At 28.3% G+C, this 17,466-nt stretch overlaps 1 protein-coding gene across 1 annotated transcript; it reads right to left on the bottom strand.

Moving 5' to 3' along the window:
- Nucleotides 1-3,921: 3,921 nt before the first annotated feature.
- Nucleotides 3,922-17,038, bottom strand: LOC129980713 (protein unc-93 homolog A-like). Its single transcript, XM_056091096.1, has 4 exons — nucleotides 16,964-17,038; nucleotides 11,566-12,888; nucleotides 8,440-8,707; nucleotides 3,922-4,163 (listed from the first exon to the last, which is right to left on the bottom strand). Exons 2-4 carry the CDS (start codon nucleotides 12,811-12,813, stop codon nucleotides 3,940-3,942), a joined length of 1,740 nt encoding a protein of 579 aa, XP_055947071.1. The 5' UTR covers nucleotides 12,814-12,888; nucleotides 16,964-17,038; the 3' UTR covers nucleotides 3,922-3,939.
- Nucleotides 17,039-17,466: the final 428 nt, after the last annotated feature.

The following is a 17,466-nucleotide window of genomic DNA, read 5'->3' as shown; positions in this document are numbered from 1 at the left end:
TATTGCACGCCAGTGTCATTTAGTACCTTTATTAGAGAATAGCAAAAAGAATTTCGGGAAAACGTATCCTGATGGTATTCTATGTAATAATTAATTAATCTAATTAATTTTGAAAAATTGATTAAAAAGCAAAGTAAACCTGTATGGAATTTTTTTTTGAAAAGACAATTTTAAAATGTCGTTAAAAAATTTGTAAGACAGTGTCTTTCAAAGCTATGGCGGAAAAAATGTAGAATCGTCTAATCCTCTTTTCCACTCCCTTTAGCAGCACAGTTGTAATTTCTTCAATAATTATAGAAAAACCTAGTAACCGGGCAGACAGACTTTCGCTGCATGGACTTTGCTCAGAATTTAATATTACTCTGCAAGTTTAACATACCTAATTTCATTCATCTTGCTAAAAACTGTTTTCAGTTATTGTGTTCATACATCAATAACTTCACTCTCGGAGGAATGAAACATGAAAATTTTTCAGAATCTGTAAATTGATTTTTTTTACGATTTTTCATTGTATACTTCTCACAGGATAATATAAAAAAACATATAATAATTTCCTTCGATTTGAAGGAAAATACACAGGCAAACATCAAATAAAAGAAAAGCCTATATGAATTTTAATGAGGCGCATGTTGTAAATGTAAACATGTATGTAAATATCGCGCTGACTGCTTTTTTCAACATTTTTACAGCTGCACTTAATTCAACACTTCACTCATTACATCTAAGTATTATAACATAAACACCTACTTGACGTGTCAAATACTTCATTCAGTCAGAAGTGTTACGCATTCAATCCCTCGTCCATAGGGGTTCTTTTACGATTTGATGTTCGATGCAGAAATAAATAGTCCTTTAGTAGAAAAGACGACGACTTTTATTACACTGGAAGAGACGAATGCGCAGAGACGACAAACACCCAGACGACAAATATATACAGCTCAGACGATTAGATAGCAGCACACTACAACTAACAGTTGTTTACGAGTCGTAAACGGTAGTGATAACAGCCACACCACACAAAACGGCAAACAAAAAATTCAGAATCGCCTTTTCATCATATCAACGGAATAATCATGCGATTCTTACCTGAATGTCAGCATTTCTTTATACGTACATCTCGTGATTGACGGCAATAAATTTCATCGCTGCTTTAAATTCAAGCCATTTTCCTTTTGTCATCAAATGCTTACTGGCTCAGTTTTATTCCGTAATTGAAAGTTAAGGAAGAGAGCGTCTGATACTTATCTGCGCAGTTTCTATAAGAAGCTAGAAAGTGAAGTTATACTACTGCGAAAGACAACATACAATTAACAGATAGATCCCCCTCAGACTTACGTTTTTAATGATACTATCATGTCATTGAACCCTACTCTATCCTTGATGGAAGAGATTTTATAAAATGGTTCGAATTATTATTTTTAAATGACATTCTTTAGCCTAAATGGACTTCGGCATAACATGTTATGTATGAAATTAGCATTATTCAAAACACAGTCCAGTGCCGCCAGTTGGGCAGGAAATTACCCCATTTAGGGTGTCATTACTTTTTGGTCCTTGAAGTCAAGATTTCTCGAAACCTTAGTTAGACTTTTTTAAATTCATATTAACAGAAATTTTAATGTGGTTTTTTTCCCTCGATAACTTTGAAGCCTAATTTCCCACACAACTTACTCAAGTTTGAATGTACTTGAATTATAAAGGTTTTTGACTTGAATGTCTGCTCTAAAATTAAACATTTTTAAAAAATATTTTCAGCACTTGTTTTATTATTAATCTATTAATTTAATTAAATTTGTATTTGATACGAGTGGTACAAATTTGAAAAAAGTAAATGCTTTTACACTTCTAATAATATTTATAATTACAAATCATTAATAAAAAACATACAGCATAAAACAACAGAAACTTAATTTATTTGTCTAAACAAATTTTTGTCAACGTTTTAGACAAATTAATAATAATTAAATAAATTTAACAAAATAAAATAATATTTTGATTTTGTACTACACGAATAAGAGCATGCATTTAAAAATTCTTTTTTATTTTGAACTGTACATATTTTTATTTCCTTAAAATGAAAGTCGATAAATCTTTCCAAAAAAACTACAGGAAATAAATATTCAGCTGCTCGGATAATGAATGTTTCATCGCCTTTGATCATATTGCAAAGAACTCGATAATATACATAGTGTGATTATATACAAATTTTCTGCATCATCATTCAGATGTATCTAGTGCAAAATATTAATGCTATTTCAATCAGAATGAAGTAAAATGTTTGATCCATTGTGCTTAAAGAAAGGTTTTGAAAGTTTGCATTTTTTTAAAGGAATAGCAGTGTACATTACTCTCAATGTCTATGAAATATACTCTGGACATTGAAAAAAAAAAGCTAACACCACCAATGTCTGATTTGATCAAAAACAAATAATAAATTGATTGCTCAGATCGAAATATTAAGAATCGTCTTAAAAAATTATTTTATTATGAAAATTCTTGTAGGTTGACTTATCTGTAAATTTTCGGATATGAAAACCGTTTAAAACTTTCTGTAGAGCAAATCATTGGAGTTTTAAGCTTCCATATAGGTGTTCGCTTTGTAAGTTCTTTTTTAAATTCTGGTTAGTTTTTAATTAATAATTAATCGAAATATTAATGCTTGTTCTCAATAACTTCAAAGTCTATTTTAGCTTAAAAAATATCAATTTTGCAGCAAAAACCAAAAAAAAAAATGGCTTTTTATGTTATTTTAATGCAATTTTTTTCTTAATTTTAATAAACATAAAATTTGCTATGCAAAGGTTTTTTTTTTCAAGAGAGTTTTGTTACTCAATTACTTTTTATATGCTCAGCAGTCTATTTAACAAAGCAGTAGTTGGCATTCACAGTTCATAAAAAGAATAATAATTTCAGAATTATTAAAATTTGTCATGTTTATAGTTAATTAATTTACATTTTAAAATAATTAATTCTCTCATTTTGTATGCTCATTTTTAGTTGAAATTAAAGGAAAAAGTTTCGTATTTTGTATTATGATATAATTTTATGAATTTCTAGACTTGCAACTAGTTGATGGATTTGAAGACTGGAGATCACTTTTTCTACCTTTGAATTAAGAGTTTTCAAGGCTGACATTATCCGGTTTGATCCTAAACCTATTCTGGTTTTGATCCTAAACCTATTCTGGGTTTGATCCTAAACCCAACCCAATCTATTTTGTTCCTCTATCACTCCCCTCCAAAATTCGTCTTCATTTTCTCACTGAAGATTTTAATTTACTTATTAATTTTATTTTATTTATTTGTTTAATTATTCTTTTATTTGATTATTTATTTAATTAATCATTGATTGATTTTACTTACTGACTTTTGTGAATTTCGATTACATTTCTTGTTGCTTTGACAAAAATCATATTTTGTTAATTGAATATTTTGATAAGAAGTTGCTCTTCGAAAAACAAATATAAATAATTTATATAATATAAATATAAATAAAAAACAAGAGATGCTCCCTTGGCTTAAAAATCACTGACTTCCTAAACGAGCTTGTCCATGGCAAATGTCATTAGAAACAATAACAACAACCGATCTTTAATATATTTCAATTCATAATTGGAAATAGTATGGAATGTATTATTAAAAATTCTGGAAAATTACTTTTTAGATGGCGCCGTTGTTGTTAAATCTATTTTCAGCTACATTAATTTATTTATTGATAATCAAGAAGTCTGAAATAATTAAAATATTCTATTTCATATGGAACCACCAACTGCACAAAATTTCAGAAATCTGGTATTTTTGGATACGAGTGAAAAATGGATTGCAAAGTTCTGTTCTTAAAAAAATAAGCGTATGATATTAAGTTTGATTTATATAAGACTATGAAGTAGAAAATAACATTTACTATACGAATAATTAAAACAAATTAATCAGTAGATATTTATTTAAATGTTTCATTTTGTTTTTTTCTTCTGCTGAAACTCCTTTCAGCCAGTAAATATCCTAGTAATCCCAAACATGAAATTGTAAACATGATGTACAGTTTGATTGAAGTGCAAAAGAATTCACTGTAGACAAATGGTAACGCCCATCCTATGGAACTGTACATGTTGCAGCTGGAATAGGCTGTTTCTTCTTCTCCTTGGAAGAAAACTCCATAAAGCGCTAAAATAAATAAAAAAAAGAATTTTTTAAATAAACTTCTAAAAATTATTTATTTGCGTAAGAGAGCCAGTTATAAGTTCACCTTCTTCTTCTTTGTAACAATCTAATCAATCTATGGTATAATTACTGTCTATCCCTAAGTATGGTATTAGTATTGTCTAAGTATGGTATATTTTCTATGTTTTCGTATTGTATAAATATTATCTGAGTATGGTATAAGTTATCTATCTTCAAGTATAGTATAAATATTATCTGTCTCTAAATATGGAATTAGTATTGTCTATCTCTAAGTATGGTACAAGTATTGTCTATCTATAAGTATGGTATAAGTATTGTCTATGATATAAGTATTGACTATGGTACAAGTATCTCTATATCACTATATAATCATAAGTATTGTCTCAATTCATTGCAATTTTTCAAAAAAGTAAAAAAAGGCACTCTTTATATGATTACTTTTTATGTCCGGTGGACATCTTGTATGGAGGGTCCCTGAAATAATTTACCATAATCTTTTGATTTCGAACTCATTTTTTTCTCATTATTTTGATATTCTGGTGGAACCACACATATTGGTCTTCACTAAAATCCCCGATGTTGTTCAAATATTTTACCAAGCAAATAAGTAGAAAATGTAGTTTATGCTCATATTTCCACGTCATGATTTAGAGGTATTTTTTAATATATTTTGTGTTGTTTCTGATTGACTTTTTTTTGTGGTTTCTCCAAAACACCTTAATAACCAACATGAAAGGTGACCAATCAGATGATTCAGTTTAATTACAGTTGCCAAAACCTTTATTGCATTTTAATGAATTTATGAATTTGAGGATCGTTAACCGTTTCCTTGAGTGGACTTTCTTTGCACAGATGAAGAATTTGCTAATATATTGGAAGCAATCACCATCTTTATTGAGTTCCAAAAGGTATTATTTTATGAATAGAAGATTCAGAGGATACTAAGATAATTCTCTTATTTTTATTAATCAATTTCTCTCTGAAAGTTTTCTTTGCTCATAAAGCAAGTATATCTTTTTAAGGCCATTTCACTTTCTTTTCAGTGACATCCGTGTACCCTATTGTCACGCAAATCGTATTGCGTATATCGTTTTCATTATTCCACAAAGAAGATGACCGTCTTGAGATCAACTCAAATATATCACTGATGTCCTTGACAATAGAGCTAGTACAAAACCATTTTAACATTTTAATATTCCTCCTAAATTTTAAAAGAATAGGAAATTGTCAGGGAAGGAGATGATTTCCGTTGTGGCACAAACAATTGCGAGTACACCTTACTTTTACTTGATAAATCCGACTTTCCATATAAATAACACATTACCGGGAAGTGAAAATATGTTTTTATTTTTACATATAACAAATGGTTTAATTTAGAGAAAAATAAAGAACAATCAACGAAAAACTTCTAAATTGAAAAATTTCAGAAGCATTTTAAATAAACATAAGCAAGTGTTTGCCTCAAAAAATTGAGAATACACCAATGAAGTTTTTGTAATATCTCGATTATAAAGAAAGTGTCAATATTTAGTTGCATGTCTTTTGGCTTTTATAATGGCTTTTAAACGTCCTGATACTTATCGAATCAATTTTCGGGGGTATCTGAAGATATTTTACCCCATTCATCTTGCAACACTTGTTTTAAATGGGTTTTATTTCTAATTTTGTGTTTTTTGACCACTGTTTCGAGTGTGGCCCACAGACATTTCGTGACATTCATGTCGGTGGACAGTGGCAGTGTGTGTAATTGCAGTTTAAAATGAAAAAGACATCACATTCTGACGTTATGTGCTGTGTTTTTGGGGTCGTTGTCCTGCAGGAAAATGAAATTTCCATCTAAATCTAAATTTTTAGCACTTTCCTTTAGATTGCTGCAACCATATGGCTCATTCAACTTGCTGCAGAAATTTTTCAAATCATAGGCAGAAGTGTAAGTGCTGAATATTTCAGAAATGAAATGAGAAGGATATAAAAGTCGGATTGAAAACCAGTTTTTCAAAGAAAGTTATATTTAATGATCAAAGAATACTCAAAATTCTTGGCAGCGACCGCCGTCGTACCGTATGGAGAAAGCCTAACACTGCTTTGGATCGAAAAAGAATTACCTTCTATAGTTAAACATGGTTATATTTCTGTCGTGATTTGGGGTTGTAAGGCTTTATACATGGTGGGTAATTTAGTTCCTATAGATGGCATTATAAACCATAGGTTTACTTGGATAGACTTCGCAGCAATATAAAGGAAAGTGCCAAAAATTTGGGTTTAGATGGAAATTTCATTTTCCAGAAAGACAATTACCCCAAACACACTGCACGTAATGTCAAATGCTACTTTCTTAGCATGCCAGATATTACAAAAATTTCATTGGTGTATTCTCAATTTTTTGAGACAAAAATTTGCGTATGTTTATTTAATATGCTTCTGAAACTCTTCAATTTAAAAGTTTTTCGTTGATTGTATTTTGTTTTTACTTTAAATTAAACCATCTGTTATGTGTAAAATTAAAACATATTTTCACTTCTCGGTAATATGTTTTTTTATTGAAAGTCGGATTTATCAAGTAAAAGTAAGGTGTAAGGTTTGAACCACTGTACATTTAAAATATGTCTTATTGATTATTATGCGGCATTTCTATAAAATGACGTCACCTTCAAATGGCGCTATAAATTTATCATTTGGTTTTTTTACTTTTAATTAAGGCTTTCAAACGACGCAATTAATTTATCGTTTGACTTTTTATTTTTGTTTAATTAATCTTTCATCACAAAGAATCACGAGGATACCGTTTGGTGATTTCGAACTTTTTTTTCGTTTCAATTATCGTAATTTAGCAATACGTAATTTATGTTTATTCGTTAACGATATTTTGTATACTTATAAAAGTATACAAAAGTGTGCTGTTATAAAGCACTTTTACGTCTTTAACTGAACTCTTACAAATTGTGAATGTTCCTCAGAGAATATGCTGTAAATATTACAATATAAATATACAAACTATCTGTTCTATATTCAGCTGATTTTACCACGCTTACAATAGCTTCTAGAATATAGCAGTAATAACGAACATGTAATCGATTTACTTGATACTACTTACTGTTACCTTCAATTGCCACGACGCATCATAAACAAAATAAAAAACAACTATAAAAAAAATCTGAAATGTTCTGATTCTCTTTCGACTCCCAGATAATAACTAGAAAGTTGACAAATGTCAATGAAAAGCGTAAAGATCTAAATACTAACAAGAAGACCAAAAATAAGAATATTAAAGTATCGAATTTTCTTCAAGAACCTGAATTAATAATAATGAATTAAGTACACAGTTCCTATTACGATATTAAATTTAGGAGTAAAATAATATAATGTTTAAAATAAACAGGTAAAGAGATAAGCTGAAATCAGAATATATTACTGGCCGAAGACATCATTGAAATATTGAGATTATTCATTATTTAAAAATTTAGAGCCAATACGGCAGAAGCAACACAATTTTGAAATCAGCAACCTCAGGATATTCTGAAACATTTTTGTAATAAAAAAACACATGAACATGGATATGTCTATTTTAGAACATTAAAATATTTAATGCCTTATAAAATATGATCATTAGGTACATTGGCAATTACGTTTGCAGTCAAGGCGAAGTTACGGCAATATACCCATCAAGCATAATTGTTGGATTTACCATATTGGAGGAAGAATCCACCGTACTATAAATCTGATCTCAACCAAAAATCTTACTTTAAGTGCCAACATGAATAAGCGTTTCGGACATAACTAAAGGTACATACTTTACTTCATACTTTTGATGCTGTACTGCGTTTTTGGTGATTTCAAGTTTCTATGATTGGCTAGACTCAAATCTTCCAAATGTGATGTTTTGTATATAATCTAAAATTAATCCACTTAGGATTCAAATGTTGCATGCCATTACAGATGAAATTAAAATTATTACGATGCTAAATGCTTCATATTATTTTAATTTAATGCAAGTTTATTTTAAAGTGCATTAAAGAATGAAAAATGTAAAAAATAAAAACCTCGGAACCTCTAGAACTCATTAACCTAAACTCTAATCTAATGATTCTTATATAGGAAGGAAAATTGCATCCAAAGCACCGTACAACCAAATAGGGAAGTACTGGCAAATTGCCATATATCTCATAATTTGATAGAAATTGTCCAAGGTCAAAACTTCTCAAGGGTTAACTATTTTTAATTTTCTCCAATGATATAGCATACGAAACTTCATACTCACCTTTCGTTTGAGAATGGAATATTCCAATTACAAAGCCAAATATTCCACCGGCCAAGTAGAACATAATAGGTTGTTGTGCATCGGGAGTCCACAAATAAAGCAGGACTAGACTCACTATGTTGATAATCTGGCAGCAAATTAAAACGATTCTTCTTCCAATTAGTCTATTCAACACACCGGATATCATAGATGATAAAGCGGAAGTAATGCCGTAAAAGACAGAAACCAGTCCAATATGTGAAGTACTCCAAGAGCATGCGATATAAGACTACAAATAAATTCATTCAGTGATTAGTAAAAAACAGAAAATAACATCTTTCTGTTCAAAGTTATTAAGTTTATTCAATTCAGAAAGAAATTCGTCTACAATTATTCTTTCAGAAAGAAATTAGTCTACCATTATTTTTTCAGAAAAAAATTATTCTAAAATTTTTATATTTACAACAATTATTCTATTCAGAAAGAAATTATTCTACAATTATTCTATTTAAAACAATTATTCTAGATATAATCTATTCAGAACAATTATTCTATTCAGAAAGAATAATATATTCTTATTTCTTTCTAAGAAAAGAAAATTACGAATTTAAGATATATTTTTGAAAGGATATTTTTATATTTTGGCACTGGGAATTTTTCCATTTTTTTCCTTGACACTGGGAATGTTTCTAACATATATTTTCTAATATTTCTACATTTATGAAAATTTATATTTAGATCAATCTCAATTTATTTAGAAGCAAAAAAATATTGTGTTTTCTCTAACAGTTCAAAATTTTTTGTAGATTAAAATTCTTTTTTAAATATTCAAATTTAATTAGAAACTAGATATAATTTGGCGTTCCCAGGATTAAAATCCTTTCATGTGTAATTCTTTTAATGTAAATATTACTTTTCTATGAAATATTATAACAATTTTACCATCTGCAGTCCTATCTTTCTGTAGTTTTATATCTATGCCCTTTGTAAATCTTATGAAATAATATCTTTTTATTATTTGAAATATTTTTTAGAAAAAATTAATATCTGAATGTAAGTTACAGATGGTTTTAAAACCTGCGGTAAGCTAATTTTTCTTTATTAGTTTATAATATTAGTACTTCAAATTTTGATCACAAACGCTGTAGTGTTAGAAAATTTTACAGGGCACTTTGAGAAACAATTAACTAAACAATTAATTTTTCATTAATAAATACTTGGAAAATAAAATAAATTAATAATTTTCTTGTTACAATACATGTTGCCTTTGTTTCTGAAATCTGCTCTTAGAATTTTGTACATGTGCTCTTGCAAAAGCTCTTCGTATGTATTGTTATTGCTAATAAGGAATATTTCATTAAGGGAATAAGGACCAATAAGGAATATTTTATTTTCTCAAGAAAGATATATTTTCCTAGTATCTTTTCTTTAAATTTGAGTGGTGCACTTATTATCATGTGAGGACATGATGTTGTTTTGGCTAAGGGTTTTGAAACTTGAAATCACGTAGGCAATAAATAAAGCATAAGTGGCAATTTTCATCATCATCTTTTAATCGCATATATTTTTATACGCAATACTGCTTTTACCAGTATTGCATTAATATTATGTATGCTTCTTTGAAATCAGATGCGTTTTTAAAAGGTTGACCTTTTTTTACCAGTATTGTTTTATTATTACGTATGCTTCTTTGACAGCAGATGCGTTTTTAAAAGGTTGACATAGAACTATGACATCATAGCTATTATTTCATCTCCAAACGGTCGAGCTTCAAATCTTTGTTTGCCAGCTAGAAAAATTTAAAATGAAAGTTTAAAAAAAATATCAATATATACATATATATATATATATATATATATATTGATCTCTTTATATAAAATCATATATAAACAGATCGAGGGGGGATAGAGACCGATAGAGAAGTTTCGTGATTGTTTCAAATCGGTTTGAACTGTTTTATGACTTAAATTAATTAAGACAAGTAATGACTTAAAAGTAATAATGTTCTCACATGATAACCTGAAATTTGTAATCGTAGATTTTATTTTAATTTTTCTTCAGTTTTGAAATATTTTTTTCGTTTAGTTTCATTGTTTAATCTTTTCTTCAAAACAAAGAAAAGGAGTTCTCAGGAGATGTGTATTAATACAAAAAAGAATTAAACACATAATGACTCAGTCATTCAACATATTGAAGTTGCGTAGTAAAGGAGTCCCAATAAATTTCCTTATTTCAGAGTCATTTGCACTAAATGTTTTTTTAAAAATATAAATGATAATTGACAGAAATTAAATTGGTGTTATAGAAAATGTAAACATTTAAACTTTAAAAGAGAGTAAAAACATACTTTTTGGAATTTTTTTCCGAACTTACTGTGGAAAACAGGCATTGTTTTAGTAATTTTTCAAAGGTCGAAACTTCTGTTGTGTCTGCAAGTGAAATTCAGTTCACTTGCTCGTTAAAGCTTTACTTTTCCTGGTACTTTGCAGTTAGCCAAGCGCAAGCGAAAATTTAGATATCCACCAATCTGAGCACATCTTAATGCTAAAACATTTTTTGGTACCGGTTTTTTTTGGCGCAGATCAAAATAATTTGGTGATATTTTTGCTTATATCCGACTAATGGAAAAGTATTCTTTTCCTATATTTTCATTCCGTCTGAGCGACTACCGTTTTATTTTATTTTTACTTTTTTGTCTTACGACATGTTAAATCACTATTTCAATGTCAGTGCAAATTGATTTCAAAGTTTTGAAATGACTCCATTTCTACTTTAAGAATAAAGATAAGCCTTGTGAAAAGGCTTATTAAAATAAAAGAGGAATTTAAAAACATTTCTGGTAGGGTAATTGTCTTAAAGCTGTTGAGCTAAGGATTATTTCCAAATTTTTCACTTCAAAATACGGTGAGATAAATTTTCTGAAGGATGAATAATAATTGAAAGACAAATTGCGCAAAAATGAAATAAGTATTGTTAAGGAGGCAAAATATTCTAAATTATTGATGGTATAAATTTCCTTCGAACTTTCAGTGACAAATAGATGAAATGTGAGTAGTAGTTTTTTTTGTTTTTTTTTGCCTTTGTTAGAGTGATTGATTTACTTCTACAACAGATTCATTAAATGGTATAAAATGAACTTTAACATACCTTCGTAAAATCAGCCATATAAAACGCTTGAACCATGCCGGTGCAAATGGTTAGGGGTATTATAAAGAGCTGTTCTTTATTACGGATGAATTTAACGGTGGCAAAGATATGATTCCACGATAAAGATACTTGCTTTTTAGATTTTTCTAAGTGATCCACAAATATCCAAATTAGTAGCACAGCTAGGATCCCACAAGCAAAACATAAACCTGTGTAATACTGTCTGATATCTGAGGGCACTTCTTCTATCATAGAATTGACACACTCTTGGTCAGTATTACAAAAATCTGCCCCACAAGAACAATTTGAAGTTTTATGATAGTTTTCAGTATGTTCTGAGGCAAGCACATAGAAACTGATTAAATTGCTCCACACTTGTGCAGAGCAATACGCCAAACCATGGAAGCCGAAAAACAAAGAATTCACAGCACTAAGAGACTTCGACTTTTGATTATGATTATTTTCCATCTTGTTCTTTGTATGCAACGCAAAAGGTTTATTTTCTTTTTCCTCAATAGCTTGGATGTCCTCAGATAATTTATGATTATTGATTGTCTCGGAATTTATGTTTTCAAAATCTTGAACATATTCAGTTGTTTTTTTGGAAGTTCTTTCAGAACATTGTCGATTTGATTCTGTTTCACTTCCAGGTTCAGAACGTTTGTTTGATGGCAGATGAAATGATGGAGAAGTTTTTAGAGAGTTTTCGCAATCTCCCTGAGAGTTTAGACTTTTTTCTGCTTCTTGCAGGAAATCCTTTGCAGATAGTTCTTTTATCTCTCCTTTACCAGATCTATAGGTGATCACAGGACTTGGAATATAATCAGTGGAATCATCTGTAACGTCTCTATAGAGAACTGAGCATTCATTGAAATATGTGCATTGAGCTCCCCAAAGTAAAGTGCAAACAACACCGGTGATGACGGCTGACGGCACCAGAGTAATCCACGAAGGATAAAAATTTGCTGCAACGTAGGGCAAATACATAATCATTCCCAAAAGCTGAGTTGATTTACTGCCAAGTTTCTTGCTAACATAACTAGAAAGTAATAAAGACGAAATTCCATAAGTAATATGTATGACAGCTTGACCGACCGTGCCTATCGCTTCCTCTTTATTCATAGTCGTTTGGAGCATAACTAAACCATCACAAGCAGTGAACATCAATAGAAATGATATAGATATTGCAGTCAAATTTTTAATGATTCTTAATTTGCTAAAACTTGCGTTTTGGTTTGGGATTTCCATTCTTGTGCCATTAACTAAAGCTTTGCCGAATTTCACACAATTTATAGCAGCTTAAATGAAAATTTTGGAATGTTCCTGTTGATGAAAAGAATAATTTAATTAAGGACTATTTATAATATGGATATTTTCACAATATGAAAATTAGACAATAGACTTTGTTGCAATAAAAATTAAATAGATTTATTGGTGATATCACTTAGTTCATAATATCATGCATAATATAAATCTTTTAATAGTCTTTTTATATAAATGTTAAATTATCTAGAAAAAAGTGTGGAAAATTTATTCGTGCACTCAAGCTCATTCGTGTCAGACTTGGAAACACATCGGACTTCTTGATTGCTAGTTTTAAAAAGAGAAAATGTTTTCAATCAAATTATTTTTAAAAACTACTATTAAGAAATGTTTCCCATAAAATATTAGTATTTGCTAGAAAATAATTCAAATTTTTTTTTGAATTAGCATAGGAAGGTTTCAATTACTATTTTGAAAATTCATTAATTAATTCTTCTGTAATAAAACATTAAAGTGAATAAAATAAATTACTTCTGATATAAATTATTATTCGTTTGCTTTTAAACCTTTCTTGACATATTCTACCAGAGTTCTGCTTTTAAACTTCGAATCGTCTGCATTTAAATTTTTCTCCACATGATCTTCCAGAATTCTTCTAATCTGTTTTGACAAAAAAGTTTCGAGTATTCTTGTTGTAAAACCATAAACAAATATTGTTATAAAACTGATTTTGAAAAACTTATTAAAATAAGAGAAACAAATTATAAGAAAGAGAGATTGATGCAACTGAGAAGCTAAACTCTTTTAAGTTAAATATGGTGTAAAAAATAGATTTTGTGTGATATTTTCAAATCTATCATGGAATAATGCAAAAGGCTTGCTTAATTTTTAATTATATGAAATTTTAAGATGAAAAGGTGATTTTAATCTAATTACATAAAGTTTAGCTAAACTCTGCCGAAATTATTTAAAATTTGAAAGAAAAACAAAAAATAAAAGTGGAGTTGGTTAATGTCTCACGATTGCCTAACAATCAAAAATCCTCAGTTTTCTTATTTGATCAAACGAACGAACAAAAAATGGTTTAAATTTGATAACTATGAAATGTTTTGAAAACCTTTTTTAGTAGTTTGCTAAATTGAGAGAAAAAAATGAATCGTATAAATTTAAGGTCATTAAAAAGATAAATTATTGTTCTTTAACAAGGTGCAAATGCGATTTTGCATTTTTTGTGATGTAAAAATGCCATTTTTTTTTTTAAATATTTCACTAGCTATTGGCTAAAAAATACGAACATTATCTTAATTTTCAATTTTTAATTAAATATATTAAGAAAAATTAATTTTGATAGTTAAAAATATCGCCATTTATGAAATGTATTTCAGAATGTCGCATAAAAATTTCAAGGGCTAGTTTTTCCGTTTAGAAGAAATTCTTGGAACCGACATGTATTTTCTTCTTAATATTATACATTATTCCTTATTTAAATGCACTTTGGGAAGATTCGATCCAATCTTCAAACATTTAAATATTATTTATCGCAAATTATTACTCTTTACAAAGGAATATTTCAGGGCAGAGCATTATGCTACAATTATTATTGTTATTATCATTTGTCTTTCATGATATTTTATTTTAATTTACATTCAATCATAGTTTGAAATGCTGGGCCAAAGAAGCAGTTATTTCAATTTTTTAACCAAGATTTTTATTTAAGCACTTATTATAATTCCTAATATTAAATACCTAAAATAACAGTTTTGATCTGAAATAGAGTTCAGATTGCCATTCATATCGCAATGATTGATTATTTTGAAAATCGTAAGATAAAGATACATTTTCTGTTTCATATTAAGGATTTCATATAAGCTCTGTACCGTGTTTCACATTGCAGATTTCATTTTGGGACAGTATTTTTTTCAGCAACAGATATCCAGAATTTCAAATAATATTTAGAATAATTTACTGTCTCTAATAAATAGGAGTATTTAAATGCAGAAAATGAAAGAAATTGGAACTTTCATTTCGTATATTTTGAGGTTCAATTCAGAGTTTGAAATCTTCGAAACAATGTTTAGAAGATTTCGAAATATTTTTTAAAGTTCGATTCAGTTTTCTTGGCCTCCGCTTATTAAAATATATCAATCATTAAATTATGTGCGTAACTTTTTTTTTATTTTATGTCGTTTTATTTAAAACAAATACCAGCAATTAACGCTATTATTTAAAAAAGCAACTTTATTTTGTCGTTTGCTATAAAATAGTTTTCGCGGATTTTTTTAAATTCAACTTTATATATTCATAAAAATTATATCAAAATAATTCAAAATACATGGGGAATATTTTAAATCTCAATTTAATTAACTTTAAAAACTTCAATTCATAATAATTACGAGATTAATTTTCCCTACTCTATACAGCAAAAGCCAATTCTACAGACAGACGGATTTTGTAAAAATGTCTTAAACTACTTTTTGCAAAATAAATTATGATAATTATTTAATTTTTATTACTAAGGTTAAGTAAAAAAATCTAACATTCATAGCTCTAAAATATTTTTTTTTTTGTATTTAAAAAGGCATAAAACTAATTTTTGTGTCATTATATGCTCCGAAGTTATTGTTGAAAATGATTAATTTTTAATTAAAAATCTAATTAAAATTGAGAAAAAGAGTTTCGTAGACAGTACTAACCTTAATTAATAAGATAAGAAACAAATACATTCGGAAGTTCTAAAATCTAAGATTTAGAAAGCACTTCAAACAATTTTCATACCTGAGCAAGTAATAAACAGTATACCATCTTAGAAGCCTTATCAGATTAAAATAATTTTTTAAAGTGATTGCTGAAATTCGAGACTGTTAAACATTGACTATTCTGGTCTTTTTTTTTCCGCTTTCAAAATTCGCTGACAAATGTCGAATGTATCCTCTTATTATCTTTTAAAAAATGCAAAATTTTTGTAGAACTTACATCAAAGGCAATGTTTCAAACGCTCCACATTGTTTCACTTGGACCCGTATCAACATTTAACACTATTTATATATATATAGTCTATCTACAGCTACAGGAGCAATGGTACTGTTGTTTTCTTAACTATCACACAGATATCTTTCTTATCAAGTACTTTGAAATGTAAACTAACACGATTAAATGCAGATTATATGTGCACTATTCAATTGGTTTCGTTTTACTTAAACTATTTTGAGACTCTAAAAAAATACCAAAATAAAGAAATTATGTAAATTTTTTATTTTTAATGCATCTTCTTGGAAGTAAGCTAAAAGGTAGAAATATTATTTTATTTTAATGCATTTCTAAGAAGTGGCCTTTATATTTTAATTATTTTCTGTTATTAGGCCTTCAATATAATGTTACAAACATTATGGAATCATACAACCAGTTTCTTTTTTATCAAAAATTATTGATAGTTGACGTCATTCGTAAAGAATCAAAATTTCATTAAATGAATTAAATAATTATAATTAAGTTCCAATTATATTAAAATAGTGCATTTTTATAAAGGGTATTCAAATGCAAAAAAAAAAAAAAAAAAAAAAAAAAAAAAAAAATTGAAAATGAAAATTCCTGCTAATAAGCAAGTCTGAAAAAATTATTACTAAATTTAGTCTTTATAAATATGAAAGACACCGTGTTAAATTGTTTTAAAAAGTAATGTTAGATGTATGAATTTTATTTTTTACCAACTTTAATACTTTGAAAAATCTTTAACACTGCCAAACGAGAAGAATTACATAGCATTTAAATTGGCATTATAGAAAGGCAATTTTTAAAATTTTAAAATAATCTTTAATATAAAATCTGTGATATTGTATTTTCAGAAGTTATGATGATGAAGTTATAATGTCATAATCTCCCAAAATCTCAAATTAAAAATTAATTCTTAGAAACTCTGAAATTATATGGTGTGTGTCTTTCGGACATCAAACAACATGATAATGTGATAAAGTAACAATTATAAGCAATGTCAAATTAGGAGACAGATATTTTTAAAAGCAGTATTCTGTATTAATATAAAAGATTTTACTTATTTGTAATAATAATGAAATATAATATTAGATAAATTAAGCAAACGATATTAAAATTAATTTATAATATTCAGAAATTCACCAACCAGCAATGAATCAATGGTAAAAACCTATGCTGTTTATGAATCGGCAGCCATCCACAGGTGGTAATGAATACTCTTTTGAAATTTTTATCGTTTGTTCTCCGATGTTAACATAGCAGTAGAAACCAAATGAATTCAAACAGCTAAACATACATACAGCAAGGTACGTGTTAAATACACATTTCTGTTGCTACATGTTTTTGGTTATTTATTTCATGACACACATTTTACGAATGTTGAACGACATGGATTCAACATAGAAAACATTAAAAGCATAGAGCTAATAATTATAGGGCTATTTTAAATTATTATTATGGCTATTTATCGATTCCAAATTCAATCTGCTTTGCATTTATCCAGACTGACTGAATTCTCCATCGGACAGGCAAAACGCTCGCTAGATTTTCCCTTTTTAGGGATTACTCTGGTAACAGTACGTGATAATTCAAGAAGTTTTGAAAGAAGGAATAAACGTTCATCTGTAGAGGTGTAGACTAAATGCAACG

This window comes from Argiope bruennichi, chromosome 8, assembly GCF_947563725.1.
Source record: "Argiope bruennichi chromosome 8, qqArgBrue1.1, whole genome shotgun sequence".
In the NCBI taxonomy this organism is placed as follows: domain Eukaryota; kingdom Metazoa; phylum Arthropoda; class Arachnida; order Araneae; family Araneidae; genus Argiope; species Argiope bruennichi.
The sequence above is the reverse complement of the archived record's forward strand: the minus strand, read 5'-3'. Positions and strand labels throughout refer to the sequence as shown.

Excerpts from the sequence above, each read along its gene's own strand:
- LOC129980713 (XM_056091096.1), bottom strand. The coding sequence starts at position 12,813 with ATGGAAATCCCAAACCAAAACGCAAGTTTTAGCAAATTAAGAATCATT. Across the intron at positions 8,708-11,565 it reads ATATGGCTGATTTTACGAAG|TCTTATATCGCATGCTCTTG; the intron begins GTATGTTAAAGT and ends ATTTATTTGTAG. Across the intron at positions 4,164-8,439 it reads ATTCCATTCTCAAACGAAAG|CGCTTTATGGAGTTTTCTTC; the intron begins GTGAGTATGAAG and ends TATTTATTTTAG.